Raw genomic sequence first — 21,309 nt, forward strand, 5'->3', positions numbered from 1 at the left:
GGGCTGTTATGAAGAAGTAGAAGGCCAAGAAGGTGGGAATCCTTTAAGAAAGGGCCTAACAATTTTGGCACAAGTCAGGATATCCAAAACGGACCACATTTGCTTTGTCAAATGGTCCCATTCCATCTGACTACAACAGCAAGGGGCCCTCCTCTATACTTAGCTGAAAGTTGCTCCTAAAATTAACCAGGTCACCCAGGTCTTGCACAGGTACCCAGCAGTTTAAGCAGGCCCACAGATACAGACCAAAGGCAAAGTAAGAGAAGGAGCAGAAAATATTGGCCTGGACTGATAAAAGAGCTGCTGGAAGGGCAGATGTTCCCACTAAGAGAAGGCCTGTCCTTTGAGCAGGGGTTAACACGATTACCACCTTGATAGAGAACAAGGACTCAAGTTACTGTACATGATGTGGATCCCATTGAGCTGGTTGTCTTCCTGCCTGCCTTTGTCATAAAATGAAAAAAATCTGAGTTATTTTAACTCTGCTTTGTAAAACGTAAAGTATGGCTGTAAATGAAACTGCTAGCACAAGGTCGAGTTGAGCTTTCTTTGAATTTACTCAGGGCAAAAGAACACATAAATTTATCTTTATAGGAAAACAGTAAAGTTGAAATAAAAAGTATTACAAAGAGTATATATGATAACATAAAGCACTGAGAAGATTCAGAAACCAAGAATCACTTGTTCAAATTCACCTCAATCAGAAATGGCTTTAGGGGCTAGAGGCATAGCTTAGTGATAAAATGCTTGCCTAACATTAGTAAGGCCCTGGGAATTGACAAGGCATATTAAATAATTTTATCTAAATGAAAAAAAAATTAGAAAAGAAGATCTAAATTTCCCCAAGGATATTCTTGCAAATACATATAACACAGGAAAGAAATAACCCAAGATTATTCTTGTCATATTAGTAGCTATAGTTCAGCAACTGAAGCCAACTACCTGAATTTTAAGCTAAATGTCTAAGAAATTCATCTTATTGATTGTTCATCAAGAGTGTATGCTGAACTCAAATGCCTAATATCATAGGTATTATTATAATGGAATTAAAATTTTTTGGGGGAAAAGCTATATAATAGTAGGTTGTGTTAATTATACAAAATCTTGACAGCAATTTGAAGTTTATGCCATCCTCAAAGTTACTTGATTTTTGGAAGTTATTTTTCTAAAGAGATTTTATTCTCCCTTTACAACTTGACATCATAAATCAGAAATACTACAAAGAACATATGATAAGATATGCACTGAACAGAAAGCAAGAATCACTTTAGGTAGTTTAATTGAAAGACCTAAGGAAGGATATACTATCCTTATTACTCCTTTAACTTCACATTCATAAGTACCTTTGGCTTAGAACATATGGAAAATAGTAAAGAGGTAAATAGCTCAGAAGTGAATATGAACCATTTAAAATACACAATAAAACTACATTACTTTAAGATAAGGATCTAATTAACTTATAAGATTTTGTTTCATACTTTTCTATCTCTGAATCCAGACCGTTTCTTCTTTTCTTCTGGATAAGGCTCAAGACAATTATCAGCAGACTTTTTTTCATGGTTACCAACTTCCCCTTCATCTTTATTCTTTCCTTTATCACCAACATCATTCTTTAAGTTGTTTACAAATGGTGGAGATTCTGCATGGGCCCTGAATGTGCAAAAGAGAAATCTAGATTAATCATGAAGGTCTGTTTATTAGCACAACAGGCACTCACAGATAAAATTCAGCAGGAATAACAGCAATGAAATTTGTCAAAAATTCTATATGAAGAAGTTTCTCAAAAAACTAACAGTAGAGCTACCACACGACTCAGCAATTCTATTTCTGGTTATATATCCAAAACAACCAAAAGCAGGATCTCAAGCAATATCTGTACACCCCGGTTCACAGCAGCACTACTCAGAGTAGTTAAAACATGGCAGCAACTCAACTGTCTACTAGTAGATGAATGGATAAATAAAATGTGTGTGTGTGTGTGTGTGTGTGTGTGTGTGTGTAATGGACTATTATTCAGTCTTAAAAAGAAGGAAATTCTATCACATGCAACAAGGATGAACTGAAGATGTGAAGCGAAATAAGTCAGAAACAAAAAGACAATGTACATCCACTTTTACAAGAGTTACTTAGAGTAGTTAAATTCACAGAAATTTAAAGTAGAATGGTGGTTACAGGGGCTGAGGGAGAATAGGAAAGTTTGTTTTTTTTTTTAAACATTGTATATATATATATATATAATATATATACACACACACACTTTTTTTTTTTAGTTGTAGGTGGATACAATACCTTTATTTTATTTTTATGTAGTGCTGAGTATCGAACCCAGGGCCTCACTCATGCTAGGTGGGTACTCTACCACTGAGCCCCAGCCCCAGCCCCAGGAAAGATTTTTTTAATGAGTACAATGTTTACTTTTTGCAAGACGAAAAACAGGTTCTGGAGACCTGTTTCACAATGAACAAACTTATAATCAAAGTACACACTTAAAAATGGTTCTGTGATGGTAAATTTTATGTTAATCTGTCTCTTACTACAATTATACAAGTACATAAATAAAGAAGAAACAGAAACCCCCAAGAATGAAAAACATGTATTCCCTCTCTCTCTCTCTCTCTCTCTCTCTCTCTTTCTCTCTCTCTCTCTCTCACACACACACACACACATGCACAAACAATTCTATATGAAGATCTGCTGGGTTTTCCAGATGCATTCAATTATCAACAGCAAACAAAAACCACCAACATAGCTTATGAAGATTTTCCAAACAACCTTAGCCAAGAAAATGATGCCTTTATTCCTTCAAACTCATACTCTTCTTAATGTTTGAATAACATATAAACTAGTGTTATATATGGTTACTTATGTTTTTTTAGACTCTATCTTGCTCTTCAACTATTAGGTGAAATCGAAAGACACTGGTTTTACAAATCAAAAATTGTCAAGTATCAGCAATTTGATATGGTTCACCCTAACAGATAACATCATTAATAAGAGACTAGCTATCTTTTTCTTTGTAGTTGCCCAGTGCTTTACACAAAGAAAGCAGGCAATGTGAATGACTGATTAAGGAACACCAATTTAAGTCCTCAGTATGAAGACCAGAAAGGGAGGTGGAGAACATAAACTGGGAATAAAGTACTGGAACAGAAGAAAATTCTTACTGTATTTGTTTCACAGAACTATTCAGAGAAGATTTAAATTAATAATTCTTATTTTATTTACTTCCAAATAATATTTTCTAAACACTAACAAAGACAAAGGATTATTTGAATTCCCAAGCAAAAACAATCATTGATTTTTAAAAATTTAGCCAAAGGCTAAAGAGAAGCAAATTTTTAAGAAGTCACAATAAACTACCACATTGACTTAAGCTTCTTTCAAACATGGTTCAAAGGCAACCTTTTGAACTTTAAATTTCTTTTCAACCTTGACCAAGTGATGCTGGGTCATATAACTGTTTTATTTCCCTCTGAAGAGACTCCTGTAACTAAAAGTTGATGGATGGGCCATTAAAGCAGAGAACCAAGCTATTTATACATGGAGGCAAGAGATGCACTCATTCAATTTATCCTTCAAGAGATTAAAAGCTACACTATTTGCTAAAGTTATATGACTGTCTTTGTCTTCAAGAAGTTTACTGTCAGAGAAAACGGACAAGTAAACCAATAAAGGAACATGTAGGGATAGAAAAGAGGGTAAGGAAAAACTTCTTGGAATGAGTGATTCATTAAATGCCTTCTAAAGAAAATTTAAATTCTACCAAAAAGTTGGGGGGCAATGGCTATTAAAAATCATCTGGAAAATGAGAAATTATACTCCATATATGTATGCTTTATCAAAATACATACATGCATTCTACTGTCATGTATAACTAATAAGAACAAATAAAAAATTTAAAAATCATCTGGGGCTGGGAGATAGCTCAGCTGGTAGGGTGCTTGCCTCGCAAGCACAAGGCCCTGACGAGTCTTAATAATATCTTCTGAAAAACTTACAATCTAATGTCCAAGCCACCCTGAAAGTTAATGTACAGTAGAATGATAATACTCTGTTATTATATCCATGCAATTCTTCTCACCTTAGGAATGAATGCTTACAAGAGTCATTTTCCCCCCAGCATTATTCCCAATAGTTGAAGTCACTGCTATACTGATAAAAAAATAAAATAAGTATTACAGAACTGATAAAATGCAATGGTGTATAAAAAGAAAGCCTTTGCTTCCGGCCAGATGAATGGATAAACAAAATGTGGCACGCACATACAATGGAATACGATAAAAAGGAAGAAAATCTTGTCACATGCTATAACCATGGCTGAACTGTGAAAACATGCTAAATGAAATAAAACAGACAAAAAAAGAATAAATATTGAATAGACGTTACATAGATAGGTACCTAGAGTAGTTAAATACAACACAGATACCTAGAATAGACAGAACATAGAATACCAGTGGGTAGGGGGAGAGGGACTAAAGAATTATTGTTTCACAGGTACAGAGTTTCAATTTGGGATTATTAAAAAAAAAAAAAAAACAGGACATGGATAGTTGTGATGGCTACACAGCAATGCGAATGTACTTAATGTCACTGAAACAGACATAGTTAAAATGGTAAATTATATGTAATGTATATTCTAACATAATAAAAAATATAGTACTTGAATATAATGAGGAAACAAAACTGAAAAAAAAGTTGATGACAACTGAAGTGACAAAAAGAAAGGGTTAACCTAAAATTCTGTATCTAGTAAAAATATCCTTCAAAAGCAAAAGCAAATAAAGATATTTTCAGACAAAAGCTGACAGAATCCTTCACCAGCAAACATTCCTAGAAATACTAAAGGAAGTACTTCAGGATGAGGAAGACACTAGATAGAAATTTGGGGAGGTGAACTGCATAAAGATCTCAGCCCTGAATTCATTGGGCAGAGTCAGCAGAAAGGCCAGAGCTGCCACCCAGTGCAGGGGATTTCCCAATCTCTAAGAAGGTGTTCAGCTTGCAGAAGGCAAATCTTCAGTTGTCGGGGTCTTAAGCCCCCTTGCTCTTCTCGACCAGCGACAAGGGAAGGGGACACTCCCCAACAAGGTCAGACCGGGATAGGTAAGGCCGACTGACCGCCCGCTCCCAGCCCTCCAGGCAATCAGACGCGTCAGGGAGACCCGTCACAGCAGGAACTCGTTTATTGAGGAAGTCACACAGCTTTTATGTAGGGTGGGGGCTAGGCGGGAACCAATCAGTTTAAAGGTCAGCAAACAGGGGGGTTCATGCAGGCAAGAGTCCCATTGGACTATATGGCAAGCACAAGCTGATCATGGTTGCAGAACTGTTGTTAACCAATCCCTGACGGTGGTCCGGTTTATCGTCATGAACCTTTGAAACTGCCTTCGAGCCTTGATTTTGCTCATTCGCCAGGGAGTAAGGAGTCAGCCTGAGTTAGTTAACGTGTCATTAGTCCCAACATTCAGTCTGCTCCTTTTCAACTGAGAGCAACTCAGGACTGGACTAGAAGGAAGATGGGTTCCATCAATGAAACCCCATTGGCCCTGGTTGATACCCGCTGTTCCTACAGAAAGATGGTAACCTGTGTCTCCATGTCCTTGTTCTTCCCTGGTGAGATCTCATTTCCTTGCATGATAAATCAATCACTGATTGCCAAAAGAGCTTTGAAATATAAAAATAACTTTTCAGCTTCAGAAAGATTATCTCTAAAATTTTAGAAATCTGAATTGATATAGAGGTCAAAGATCAGAAACTGCTTTTACTCAAAACCAGCCTGAAGTGTTATAATTAATTTTGATTATAACATGTTATATTTTATCTTTGGGCACTTTTAGATTCAATAAAGGCCTTTCCTATATGTTTTAACAGATATTTTCAGAAAAGCTAGCTATTTGTAAGCAAGCAAAACTGATTTAATAAATTTGTACACTAAAGTCAGTAAATTTAAAATTGTGACTGCACAAGCTAGATTCCAATTTACAAAGTATTTCAAGTAAAATAATCTAAAAATGAAGGTGGGGGCTGGGGGCAGTCAGTGCACGCCTGTAATCCTAGTGTCTCAGGAGGCTGAGGCAGGAGGATCGCGAGTTCAAAACCAGCCTCAGCAAAAGCAAGGTACTAAGCAACTCAGTGAGACCCTGTCTCTAAATAAAAAATGAAAAATAGAGCTGGGGATGTGGCTCAGTGGTCAAGTGCCCCTGAGTTCAATCCCCAGTACTAAAAAAACAAACAAACAAAAAAACCATGAAGGTGTGATTTATTTTAATCAGCTTCCTGAAAACATTGTGAAACATGATTACACTTCACTATATTGTTTATGATTTATTTGTGAATCTTTATTTTCTCTTGATTTATGACATAAAGCTGTGGAAAGTTCCCACCATATATCAAAACAACCTCTTACAGCATGCCAGCATCATTTTTTTTTTAAGCGAAGTCATACTAAAGTAGAAATATAAAAGCATTAACTGTCATAGTCACAGCACAAGTACTATACTGCACTACAGAAGTAAGCTACAGGAATAAGCTATATGGAAGGGAGGTGGAGAAAATACATTAGTACAACCACTATGGAAATCAGTATGGAGGTTCCTCAGAACTCTAGAAGTGGATCCATCATATGACCCAGCTATACCATTCCCACAGTGTGTATCCTAAAGAATTAAAGTCAACATACTATAGCAATATATGTACATCCATGTTTATAAACAGCAAATTTATAATAGCCAAATTATGGAACCAGCCTAGCTGTCCATTAGTGGATGAATAGATAAATACACAGTACAGTTTTATCTAGCCATAAAGAATGAAACTACAGGGGCTGGGGTTGCGGCTCAGTGGTAGAGTACTTGCCTGGCAGATGTGAGGCACTGTAATGAATAAATAAAGGTATGTGTCCATGTACAACGAAAACTATTTTTAAAAAAGAACAAAATTACATTATTTGTAGGAAAATGAATAGAGTTTATGACCATTATGTTAAATGAAATAAGTCAAACTCAGAAGACCAAGGGTCTTGTGTTTCATATGTAGAAGTTAGAGAGAAAAAAAGTGGGGGAAGGTGGGGTGGCACCTCATGAAAATACAAGGGAGACCAGTAGAAAAGGGGAAGGGAAACAGAGGGAGGCAAGGAAGAAAGAGAAGGAAATGGAGAATGAAAATGACAAATTATACTGTTATATTTGTGCATGTATGAATATGTAACAGTGAATTCTACTATTATAAATAAATACAATCTACCCATAAAAAATAAGCTGTAAACAAATGCAAAAAAAGGAAGGGAGGGGGTTTTCAAGATGGCGGACTAGAGGGTGGCTGCATTTCATGTTGCTCCAGGACTCAGGATTCAAGAAGAGGAGATATGGAGAGACTTGGGATGAACTCAAAGCCACCGGATGAGTCTCTCCCACTGGGGAGGCGTCCCGGATGGGGCGATAGTCCCAGAACACAGGGAACTTTGTGAAGTAGAGTGGCCCAATGAGACACCCCTCCCCCCGCTGGAGCAGTGAACTCGGACAACTGGGAGCATTGGAGAGGAGGCTGCTCAGCACGACGCTTGGACTTGGAGCAACCCACCGGGGCTCTGGGCAGCTGCCCAGAGGAGGAGGCATGCGGCGGGTCGCTTAGACTCAGAGCGACTGCTCCTGAACTCCAGGTGACTGCCTGGAGGAGGAGGAGGAGGACCTTGGCAGGTCGCCTGGACTTGGAGGGACTGCACCAGGGCTACGGGCGGTTGGCGGGAGGAGGAGGTGCACAGTGAGTTGCTTGGACTCGTAGCGACTGCACCGAAACTCTGGGCGGTTGCCCGGAGGAAGAGGTCACTAGGACTTGGAGCGACTGGACAGGGCTCCAGGTGGCTGCACAGAGGAGGGGCCGCATAGCCAGGCGATTAGGTGCAGAACAGGGTCCCAGGACCTAGGTGGCTTCTTGGTGGAAGAGACGCACAGAGACAAGTTGAGGGGCGGAGCGAAGGTTCCAGGACTGCGGGCAGATTCTCTGAGGAGAGGCAGCCTAAGGAGACTCTTCTGCGCAGGGTGAGGCTCCCAGGCCCAGGAGGTAGGTCCGGGCCCCTGGGAACATTACAGAGGAAGGCAGCCCAGTCCAGGCGGTAGTTGTGGATTGAGCGGAACCTCTAGGAGGGGAACTGACCAATGAGACCTCCCCACTGGGTGAGTCTTCCCTGCCAGGTGAGGTTATCCCACAAGAACTGTAAAACCAGGGACACAGGCCCAAACAGGCCTTGCCTCAGCCCGCAGCCTAGTTCCCCTTTGGATGACCATTGGTCAAAAAGTGGAGGGACCTCTGCCCACTAGCAGGGAATATACCCCACCTGAAGGCTACCACCCCTAGGGAGGCAGCTTCCTTGTGGAGCACCGCATTATCAACTTCCTCCAAGACTTCAGGCTACTGAAGGCTAAGAGGGGATATACTAGAAATCTTCAGGGACATTATAAGTCAATAGAGGAAATCTGCAATATCTCAGCTATCCACTGATACCTGAACAATATGAGAAAACAAAGGAAGAAAATGCCCCAAACAAATCTAGATGTTACATCAATAAAATCCAATGACAGCATGGCAGAAGAAATGACAGAAAGGGAGTTCAGAATGTACATAATTAAAATGATCAGAGAAGCAAACGATGAGATGAAAGAGCAAATGCAGGCATTGAATGATGAGATGAAAGAGCAAATGCAGGTTTTGAATGATTGCACCAATCGACAGTTAAAAGAGCAAATACAGGAAGCAAAAGATCATTTCAATAAAGAGTTAGAGACATTAAAAAAAAACAAACAGAAATCACTGAAATGAAAGATACAATAAACGAAATTAATAACTCCATAGAAAGCATAATCAATAGCATAGAACACCTGGAAAACAGAACCTCAGATATTGAAGAAAAAATATTTAACCTTGAAAACAAAGTTGACCAAACAGAGAAGATAGTAAGAAATCATGAACAGAATCTCCAAGAACTATAGGATATCATGAAAAGGCCAAATTTAAGAAATTAAGGCCAAATTTATTGGGATTAAGGAAGGCTTAGAGAAACAAACCAAAGGAATGAATAATCTATTCAATGAAATAATATCAGAAAATTTCCCATATCTGAAGGATGAAATGGAAAATCAAGTTCAAGAGGCTTATAGGACTCCAAATACACAAAATTACAACAGACCCACACCAAGGCGCATTATAATGAAAATACCTAACATACAAAATAAAGACAGAATTTTAAAGGCTGTGAGACAAAAGAACCAAATTACATTCAGGGGGAAAGCAATACGGATATCAGCACATTTTTCAATCCAGATCCTAAAAGCTATAAGGGCCTGGAACAACATTTTGCAAGCCCTGAAAAAAAATGGATGCCAACCGAGAATCTTATACCCAGCAAAACTTACCTTCAGATTTGATGATGAAATAAAATCATTCCACGATAAACAAAAGCTAAAAGAATTTACAAAAAAGAAAGCCAGAATTACAGAACATTCTCAGCAAAATATTCCATGAGGAAGAGATGAAAAACAAAGATGCAAATCAGCAAAGGGAGGAACTATCCTGAAGGAATTGTCAAATAAAGGAGGAACCAAGTCGTGTCAAAAAAATAAAATTTAAAAAATTAGCCAAATGACCAGGAATAAAAATCATATCTCAATAATAACCCTGAATATTAATGGCCTGAACTCATCAATCAAAAGACATAGACTGGCAGATTGGATTAAAAAGAAAGATCCAACAATATGTTGCCTGCAAGAGACTCACCTCATAGGAAGAGATACCCATAGACTAAAGGTGAAAGGATGGGGAAAAACATACCATGCACATGGACTCAGCAAAAAAGCTGGGGTATCCATCCTCATTTCAGATAATGTGGACTTCAAGCCAAAGTTAGTCAGAAGGGATAAAGAAGGACATTTCATACTGCTTAAGGGAGGCATAAAACAGCAAGATATAACAATCATAAACATCTATGCCCCAAACAGTGGCTCATCCATATATGTCAAACAAATCCTTCTCAATTTCAGAAACCAAATAGACCATAACACAATAATACTAGGTGATTTTAACACGCCTCTCTCACCACTGGACAGATCTTCCAAACAAAAATTGAACAAAGAAACCATAGATCTCAATAACACAATCAATAATTTAGACTTAACGGACATTTATAGAATATACCATCCAACCAAGAGTGAATACACTTTCTTTTCAGCAGCACATGGATCCTTCTCTAAAACAGACCATAAATTATGCCACAAAGCTAATGTTAGCAAATACAAGAAGATAGAGACACTACCTTGTATTCTATCAGATCATAATGGATTGAAATTAGAAATAAATGACAGAGTTAAAAAACAGAAATTACTCCAACACCTGGAGATTAAACAATATGCTATTATATGATGAATGGATAACAGAAGATACCAGGAAGGAAATTAAAACATTCTTAGAGGTAAATGAGAACAAAGAAACATATCAAAATCTCTGGGACACTATGAAAGCAGTACTTAGAGGAAAATTTATTTCATGGAGTGCATTCAATAAAAGAAGAAAAATTCAACAAATAAACGACCTAACACTACAGCTCAAAGCCCTAGAAAAAGAAGAACAGACCAACACCAAAAGTAGTAAAAGACAGGAAATAGTCAAACTCAGAGCTGAAATAAACAAAACTGAAACAAAAGAAACAATATAAAAATTTGACAAAATAAATAGTTGGTTCTTCAAAAAAATAAACAAAATTGATAAATCCTTAGCCACATTAACAAAGAGAAGATGAGAGAAAACGCAAATCACTAAATTCGGAATGAACAAGGAAATATCACAACAGACACGATTGAAATACAAAACATAATTAGAAGCTATTTTGAAAATCTATATTCCAACAAAATAGAAAATTTCAAAGACATCAACAGGTTTCTAGAGACATATGAATTGCCTAAACTGAACGAGGAGGAGGACATACACAATTTAAATAGACCAATTTCAAGTAATGAAACAGAAGGAGTCATCAAAAGCCTACCAACAAAGAAAAGTCCAGGACCAGATGGGTTCTCAGCCAAGTTCTACAAAACCTTTAAAGAAGAGCTCACTCCAATACTTATCAAAGTATTCCATGAAATAGAAGAGGAGGGAAACCTCCAAAACTCATTCTATGAAGCCAATATTACCCTGATACCTAAATCAGACAGAGACACATCGAGGAAAGAAAATGTCAGACCAATATCCTTAATGAACATCGACGCAAAAATTCTCAACAAAATTTTAGCAAATCACATACAAAAACATATTAAAAAGATAGTGCACCATGATCAAGTGGGTTTCATCCCAGGGATGCAAGGTTGGTTCAACATCAGGAAATCAATAAATGTAATTCACCATATCAACAGACTTAAAGTCAAGAATCACATGATTATTTCAATATATGCAGAAAAAGCATTTGATAAAATACAGCACCCCTTCATGCTCAAAACACTAGAAAAAATAGGGATAGTGGGAACATTCCTTAACATTGTAAAGGCCATCTATGCTAAGCCCATGTGTAATATCATTCTAAATGGTGAAAAACTGAAACCATTCCCCCTAAAAACTGGAACAAGGCAGGGATGCCCCCTTCACCACTTCTATTCAATATCATCCTTGAAATCTAGCCAGAGCAATTAGACAGACCAAAGAAATTAAAGGGATACGAATAGGAAAAGAAGAACTCAAACTATCCCTATTTGCTGATGATATGACTGTATACTTAGAGGAACCAGGAAATTCCACCAGAAAACTTTTAGAACTCATAAGTGAATTCAGTAAAGTATTAGATATAAGATCAGTAAAGGATATAAGATCAATGCTCATAAATCTAATGCATTTTTATACATAAGTGATGAATCTTTGGAAAGAAAAATTAGGAAAACTACCCCATTCATAATAGCTTCGAAAAAAATAAAATACTTGGGAATCAATCTAACAAAAGAGGTGAAAGTCCTCTACAATGAGAACTGCAGAACACTAAAGAAAGAAATTAAAGAAAACCTTAGAAGATGGAAAGATCTACCATGTTCTTGGATAGGCAGAATTAATATTGTCAAAATGGCCATACTACCAAAAGTGCTATACAGATTCAATGCAATTCCAATTAAAATCCCAATGACGTACCTTACAGAAATAGAGCAAGCAATCATGAAATTCATCTGGATGAATAAGAAACCCAGAATAGCTAAAGCAATCCTTCGCAGGAAAACTGAAGCGGGAGGTATTGCAATACCAGAACTTCAACTATACTACAAAGCAATAGTAAGAAAAACGGCATTGTATTGGCACCAAAATAGACAGGTAGATCAATGGTACAGAATAGAGGACATGGACACAAACCCAAATAAATACAATTTTCTCATATTAGACAAAGGGGCCAAAAATATGCAATGGAGAAAAGATAGCCTCTTTAACAAATGGTGCTGGGAAAATTGGAAATCCATATGCAACAGAATGAAACTAAGCCCATATCTCTCACCATGCACAAAACTCAACTCAAAATGGATTAAGGATCTCGAAATCAGACCAGAGACCCTGAAGATTATAGAAGAAAAAGTAGGTCCAGATCTTCAACATGTCGGCTTAGGACCAGACTTCCTCAACAGGACTCCCATAGCACAAGAAATAAAAGCAAGAATCAATAACTGGGATAGATTCAAATTAAAAAGATTTCTCTCAGCAAAGGAAACTATCAGCAGTGCGAAGAAAGAGCCTACAGAGTGGGAGAAAATCTTTGCCAATCATACTTCAGATAGAGCACTAATCTTCAGAATCTATAAAGAACTCAAAAAACTCTACACCAAGAATACGAATAACCCAATCGACAAATGGGCTAAGGAAATGAATAGACACTTCACAGAAGAAGATCTACAAGCAATCAACAAACATATGAAAAAATGTTCAACATCTCTAGTAATAAGAGAAATGTAAATGAAAACCACCCTAAGATTCCATCTCACCCCAATTAGAATGGCGATTATCAAGAATACAAGCAGCAACAGGTGTTGGTGAGGATGTGGGGAGAAAGGTACACTCATACATTGCTGGTGGGGCTGCAAATTAGTGCAGCCACTCTGGAAAGCAGTGTGGAGATTCCTTAGAAAACTTGGAATGGAACCACCATTTGACCCAGCTATCCCACTCCTTGGCCTATACCCAAAGGACTTAAAATCAGCATACTACAGAGATGCAGCCACATCAATGTTCATAGCTGCTCAGTTCACAATAGCCAGATTGTGGAACCAACCTAGATGCCCTTCAATTGATGAATGGATAAAGAAAATGTGGTATATATATACAATGGAATATTACTCAGCCATAAGGAATGATAAAATTATGGCATTTGCAGGCAAATGGATGAAACTGGAAAATATCATGCTAAGTGATATAAGCCAATCTCAAAAAAACAAAGGATGTATGATCTCGCTGATAAGTGGATTATGACACATAATGGGGGGTGGGAGGGGTTAGTGTTAGGGTTAGAGTTAGGATTAGGGAGGGGGGCAATAATGGAGGAAGGAAGGACTATAGAGGGAAAAGAGGGGTGGGAGGAGTGGGGGGAAGGGAAAAAATAACAGAATGAATCCAACATTACCCTATGTAAATGTATGATTACACAAATGGTACACCTTTACTCCATGTACAAACAGAGAAACAACATGTATCCCATTTGTTTACAATAAAATAAATAAATAAATAAATAAATAAATAAATAAATAAATAAATAAATAAAAGGAAGGGAGGGAAGAAGTGAAGGAGGGAGGAAGGAAGAAGGGAACGGAGGAAAACACTTGGACTGAAACAAAGAGTACCAGAAATGAAACGTGTGGGTAAATATAAGAAAATTTTTTCTCTTCTTAGAATTTCTTTAAGATACAAGTCACTCTTTAAAGCAAAAGTAACAACAACAACAATGTACTATGAAGTACATAGAAAATAAAGTTATAACATGTACAATGATAATGGAACACAGAAGGAAAATAAAAATTACATTATTGAGCTTACATATATGAGAAGTTGTAACTTTCAAAATTTGTTGTTTTTAGATATGCATGACAGTAGAGTGTATTTTGACATATACATACATGGAGTACAACCTATTCTAATTAGGATCTCAGTCTTGTGGTTGTACATGATATGGAGTTATACTGGTGGTGTATTATTCATATATGAACATAGGAAAGTTATGTCTGATTCATTCTACTCTGTCCTATTTCCATGCCCCCTGCATTCCCTCCATTACCCTTTGTCTTATCTAATAAACTTCTATTCTCCCCACTCCCTTATTGTATGTTAGCAACTGCATATCAGAAAGAACATTCGGCCTTTGCTTTTTTGGGACTGGCTAGTCTCCAATTCCATCCATTTACCAGCAAATGCCATAATTTCATTCTTCTTTATGGCTGAATGATACTCCAGTATGTATATATACCACATTTTCTTGTACACTCATTTGTTGGTTCCATAGCTTAGCTATTATGAATTAATTGCCCAGGTTGGCCTTGAATGTACCATTCTCCTGCCTTAGCCTTCTAAGGAGCTGACTACAGGCACACACCACCACATGTGGCTCATTCATTTCTGTGTTGTCTCTGCTTGCTTTTGCACCATTATAGCTGTGGCAACAGAGACTTTATAAACTGTGCCATCTAAAACATTCACTATTTGATCCCTATGGAAAGTATTTGCCTCGCTTGCTTTAAAATAATCACAAGGAAGGGCAGCAAGGGAAAGGGTATGAGGGGGGAGAAGAAAAAAGAATGATAAGGGCATACTATATACATGTATGGAAATAATAAACTGGGTCTAGTGGTGTACCCTTATAATCCCAGTTTTTCAGGAGACTGAGGCAGGAAGACTATGAATTCAAAATCAGCCTGGGGAATAGAGTGAGACACTGTCTAAATAAATAAATAAACAAACAAATAAACAAAATGAATAAAACATTTTTCCAAAAAAAGGAGAGATAAATAAAAAAATAAAAGAGGTATATCTTAAAATCCATTAGCCATAAAAAATTAAGCAAAAGAAATGAAGAGTAGATGCAACAAATAAAAAACAAAATCCAGGATGGTAGATTTAAACAAAACCATTTCATTAATTACATTACATGAAAATGGTCTAAATACTTCAAGTAAAAGACAGACCTAAAAAATAAGACCCATTTTAAGCTGTTTTTGAGAAAGAAAGTTTAAACACAAAGACAGAAATGAGATATATCATACAAGCCCAAATCAAAAGAAATCTGGAGTGGTTGGATTAATATGAGACAAAGTAGATTTCAGAAAAAAGAATATTACCAGAAACAAAATGAAACATTTAATAATGTTAATTGGGTCAATTCTTCAAGGAAACACAACAACCTTAAACAGGAATATACATAATAACAGAGCTTCAAAAAAAGTGAAGCAAAAACTTATGAAAACTATATTAGAAGGCTTATAAGTTCTCTCATCCACAAAATTAGAGAAAGCATGTGGAATAAGGCTCTCTCAAGTCAGAAGATCACAATCTGCTGAAATATTTATTGCATAACCCTACAATTTAAGCCACTCCCTATAAGGCCACGGGAATTACAATATCCACTGCCATTTACAGTGGTAGACTTGTCACTTCCAGAAACCTTGGGAAGAACTGCAGTAAAATCCAAAAGTCGTACTGCATTACAAGAAGAATTAAGATGAAATGCTGAAGTCCAGGAGCCAAAAGATAGACAAGGATGAAGGGATCATCTTTTAGATAGATGCATTTGAGAAAACAGAGCAAACTGAAAAGGTTATTTTTAATAGCACTGGTGCTAGAGTCTTTGAGTAGCAACTGATATTGAGGGAAAGCCTCCTTCTATACCAAGCCAGTAAGCAAGAAAAATTTGAAATTGTTCTACTTACAAAAAAATTACAGAAACAGAATAAAGTTCCAAAATTTATTAGGGATTGTATGAGTCAGAGTCCTGCAGAGAATCAAAATCAATAGAAGTAGTAAAATCATATATACACAATTTTTTTTTAAATGACTACTTATTAGGAAATTGGCTCATGCGATTAACAGAAGCTGAAAAGTTCCATATAACCAACTGCAACAGGAGAACAACAGATGACAGCAACAATGGCTCAGACTAAGAAGCTAGAAGCCTCAGGATCAGGGGGAATGCTAGTGCAGCCTCCAGTCCAAGGCTGAAGGCCAAAGAACCTCTGAGGGGCCACTAATGCAGGTCCTAGAGTCTAACGGTGTAAGAACCTGTAGTCTGAGGTTCAAGAGTGACGCCAGGAGAAAATGCACCCAGTTCAAGGAGAAAGAACCAGAAAGAGAGTTTTTTACTTTCTTTTGTTCTGTTCCATAAGTTTGGTGCCTGACCACACTGAGGACAAGTCTTCCCCACTTGGTTCACTGACCCACATGCCAATCTTATCTGAAAATACCTTCACAGGGCACAACCAGAAGTGCTACTTTGCCATTTCTCAATTCAGTGAAGTTGAGACCCACAATTATCATAATGGGGCTGAAACAGATAATGAGGAATAATTCTGATGAAAATAATCAAACATGATTTTTGTTAAAATCATTTAATCTGGATTACATATTTTGGTATATAAGCCATCTTTCCTTCAAAAGTTTGCCTCTCTGAACAGATTCAGCTCATGTTTCATATTAAGTTATAATACCAGACTGAATCAAATTTTAAAATAAAATAAACTTAGGGTCTTCTTACTCAGCTATGTAACAGTTTTTATTATTTATTTTCCATTGTACCTGAAATGATCTCTCTCAGCTAGCACACAACTGCTTTTGTTTACTTGGGTTGAGGTGGGGGTGGGGATAAAGTTATAGTACTGAAAGGATAAATGGACAAATCAACAGTTATAATTAAAGATTTCAACCCTCTTCTTTTAGTAATTGATAGAACAAATTAGATAATTAGTAAGAATACAGAAAACATGAACACTGTTAATGAACTTAACCTAATTACATTTATAGTATACTCCGCCTAATAGCAGAACACATTTGTTTCAAATGCACACAGAACATTCATCAAGATATAAAACTTTTGGACACATAAAACAAATCTCAAATTTAAGAGAAAGGAAATCATATAAACCATTTATCTGAACTCAACTGAGTTAAACTGCAAATAAAAAACAAAGACATTTGGGAAATCATCAAATATTTGAAAATTTAGCAAAAAGTCTTTTGCTAAATAACTAATTAATGAAATAAAGACCACAAGAGAAACTAGGAAATAATTTAAACTGAGTAAAAACAAGCACAACTTATTAAAGTTAGGCCCTAGAGTTAAAGCATTGCTCTAGAGGAAAATTTGTAGCATTAAATGCCTATATTAGAAAAGAAGAAAATTCTCTATTTAATGATGTCATACTCTACCTTAAAGTACTAGAAATTGAGTAAAACCCACTATAAACAACATTAAATAGAGAAAGATCAATGAATCAAAAAACTTGATCCTTAAAAAGTTAGATAACTTTCTTTGCACAGTGAAAAGGAAGAGAGCACACATACAAATTGTCAACAGTATTAGCTTTCTGAAGTATTAAAACATTCACTTTGGAAACAAGAAATTCCAAAACTCTCAGATAAGAGTTTACCCAAGTTCATACAGCGAGGGTTCAAACCCAGATATTCAGACTCCAAACCCTGAATCCTAACTATGTCAAAGTATCTTTTTAGAGATTGAGTAAAAACAAAGCAAAAATGTAGAACATGCGGCTTCACTAAAAGTACTGATATGATTTCCAACAATCTTATTTATGCCAATTCATGACACACCTTTAAATTGTCTAACCTAGAACACATTCATTTGTTGCATGCAAACATTTCAAACTGTATACTTGGTTATTCAAACATATTTGAAGCTGTCTCTATCAACACACACAAAATATATATTTATTGTTAAATAACAGGACTGAGGATGGGAGATTTTTATTCTTTACTGTACATTAGACATTTTTAGATCAAACATATTGCTCTTTTGTAATTTAAATTATAAGTTTAAAAAGTAAAAAATTACATGGTACACTTTTATTTTTATTTATTTAAAAAAATTTTTTAGTTGTCAATGGACCTTTATTTTATATATATACTCTTTTAAAAAAAGAACCTTAAATCTAACTTCTTAGGGAAAAAAATAATTCCTGCCCTTAGTATCTATATGGCATAACAGAGGAACAAGACTAACAATCTTACAGTAATAAAATGCTGGCACTAGGTATATTTATGATTTTGAAACATTTATAAAGTTACAATCTGTAACAAAGACATATATATTAGAAAAGTTCTAATACTGGCAATACATTGTCAACATGCAGATGTTTTGATGTGGGATATTTTAAACTCAAAAATTACAAATACTGTACCAACAAAAACATGAATTTGTTTCCTTTATGTAACATTACAAGCTACTTTCTTTTTTTTTTTTTTTTTCTGGAGGCAATATTTCAAAAACTTTTTCAAAAACACAAATTAGGAAAAATAAAACAAATAATCTGTTCATCAGCATTTAGCCCAAAATCAGGGTGAGAGAAAGGGGAAGAGCATGAACTTTTCAACATTGAAACCATCAAAAAATTTCCCAACTTCTTCAAGCAGTTTGTCATCTTCTTTACTAAAGTAGGATGAAAGGCAATTCTAAATGCATTACCTGCACAGGGCCCTATATTTCCACTGTAAGAAAGCATCCCTGAAGAATTTCAAAATGTCTGCCATTTATGACAGTTAAAAGACAAAAATGCATTTCCTGTTTCTACTTTCTCCTCTTTGCTTCACTACTTTCTCTTCTTTGTCTATCAGTCTATATGTCTTCCTGTGAATTTTACCTAGGAAATTTTCTAAAACCCATTCAACTCCCTTCTAAGAATCCTGTAGACACATCATTATTTCCAATTGGTATTAGGATCATTCAGTAGTTTCTCCCCACTTTAGCTATTCCCACTGTTGTTGCTATGGGATCTCTCTTAAAAGTTGGCTATCATCTATCACTTCAAAACCTCTTGGGTCACAACTACCTAGAGATTAAAATCTCAACTCTTGAAAAAAAAATGAAGAATAAAAAAGTGCCGCCTTAAAAAAAGTATCTCAACTCTAGCAGTACAGAAAATATTTTATATCTTGGCTCCAAAATTTTTGGAAAGCTAGTCATTTCTGCCAACAGTCTCCTTTCCTTAACATCACCCACCATCATTTACTTTCAATAATAGTAAACATACATTGTTAGGTTATTAAGTGCCAAACCCTTTCTACAAAAGACATGTATATCACAAAGTGGTGTATCAGGCACTATTCTAAACATTTAAGAAATAATAACTCATTTAATCTTTATCACTGTGAGACAGATTTTATTATCCCAATTATACAGATAAGGAAAACTAAGCATGGCATGCATGTGCATGCATGTGCTCACACACACACACACACACAATTGATGGCAATGAAAAACAGATTGGTAGTTCCTCAAAATGTTAAACAGGGCTGGGGAGATAGCTCAGTTGGTAGAGTGCTTGCCTGTCAAGCACAAAGTCCTGGGTTCTATCCCCAGCACCGCAAAAAAAAAAAAAAAAAAGTTAAACACAGGGTTACCATGATCCAGCTAGGTATATACCCATGAAAAATAAAACATATTTCCCCAAAAAACTTGCACATGAATGTTCATGAAAGTATTATTAAAAGATCAAAAGTAGAAGCAACACATCCATCAACATATGAATGGGTAAATAAAATATGATGTATAAATACAGTGGAATATTATTTGGCCATAAAAGAACCAACATAATCCAATGGTAAGAGGATGTTCTTCCAATAAATGTGAGAATAACTAGATATGCTTTATGTGAAAAAGAGAAAAAAAAAAAAAAACCAAACCAAAAACATCCTTTATCTCTACCTCACAAACACAAAAAAGAACTTGATCTATACATGAAAGTTAAAACTATAAAACTCAGGAAACACAAAAGAAAGTCTTCATAGCTGGGGACAAGCAAAGATTTTCTAGACAGGAAACAAAAAGAACGAACCACATAAGAAAATAATTACAAACTGGTCTTGGTTAAAATTAAAAGCTTCTGCTCTTTGAAAGTCATCATGAAGGAAATGAAAATGCAAACCATTCACTATAAGAACATGTTTATAATAAATACCTATCTGCCAAGCATAGTGTCCAAACTATATAAAGATCTTAGAGCTCAATAAAAAGGAAAACCATTTAATTTTTTAGTGGGCAATTTAAAAAGACACTTTACAAAAGAGGACAACAGAAATGACCAGTAATTCCAAGAAAAGATGCTCAGCATCATTAGCCACTGGGGAAAATAAATTCAAACCATGATGAATTGCTACAACATTCTCTCTCTAGAAGGGTTAAAAGACGGATAACACCAAAGGCTGGTGAACAAATTTGTCTCATGAATTGCTGGTAAGCAGTATATAAATGTACCAAATCAATGGCAGTTTTGAATGAAGTTCAATATATATTTGCCATATGACCTAGCAATTTGACTCATAAGTATTTAATTAAAAGAAATGAAGACTTATAAATGAGTTTCAATACTATTTTACTAATGAGAGCAAAATGCTGGAAACAACCCAAACAGCCTTCAACTGGTAAATGGATAACAAGTGATAGCACCGTTCAATTATAATGAAGATTCAAATTTCTGATACATATGGATAAATTTCAAAAACATTAGGTTAAGTGAAAGAAGTCAGATCCAAAAGATACATTTTTTATGATTTTACCTATATTAAGTTCTAGAAATGCAGAACTGATCTATAAAAATCAGATAAGCAGTTACTTTTAAAATGGTGCATAGTGTGAGACTAGGAAAAGGCATGAGAGGAAGTTATGGGTTAATAGAAATGTTTTCTTTGTATACGAGAGTATGTGTGTATTGCTGGGGATGAAACCCAGGGCCTTGTGCATGCTAAACAAGCACTCTAAAACTGAGCTACATCCCCAATCCCTGGAAATGTTTTATATCCTGATTTGGGGGTAGTTACACAAGTGTATGCATTTGTCAAAAATTATTGAACTGAGCCTGGTGTGGTGGTACACACCTATAATCCCAGTGGTTTGGAAGGCTGAGGTAGGAGGACTATGAGTTCAAAGCCAGTCTCAGCAACTTAGTGAGGCCCTAAGCAACTTACTAAGACCCTGTCTCTAATTTTAAAAGAAAATTTATTTAACTGGCTAGACATGGTGGCACACACCTGCTATCTCAGTTCTTAGGAGGTTAAAGCAGAAGGATATTAAGTTCAAGGGTAGCCTGGGCA

General features: G+C 36.0%; 1 protein-coding gene across 6 annotated transcripts in view; it reads right to left on the reverse strand.

Moving 5' to 3' along the window:
• Positions 1 to 21,309, reverse strand: part of Micu1 (mitochondrial calcium uptake 1) — a 202,204-nt gene that overhangs the window by 138,437 nt on the left and 42,458 nt on the right. For all 6 annotated transcript variants that reach the window (XM_047552393.1, XM_047552392.1, XM_047552391.1 and 3 more), the window contains one exon: positions 1,479 to 1,650. In XM_047552393.1, coding sequence (XP_047408349.1) covers positions 1,479 to 1,650 — 172 coding nt within the window. The remainder of the gene's footprint in view (positions 1 to 1,478; positions 1,651 to 21,309) is intronic.

The sequence above is a fragment of the Sciurus carolinensis genome, chromosome 5, assembly GCF_902686445.1.
Source record: "Sciurus carolinensis chromosome 5, mSciCar1.2, whole genome shotgun sequence".
NCBI lineage: Eukaryota > Metazoa > Chordata > Mammalia > Rodentia > Sciuridae > Sciurus > Sciurus carolinensis.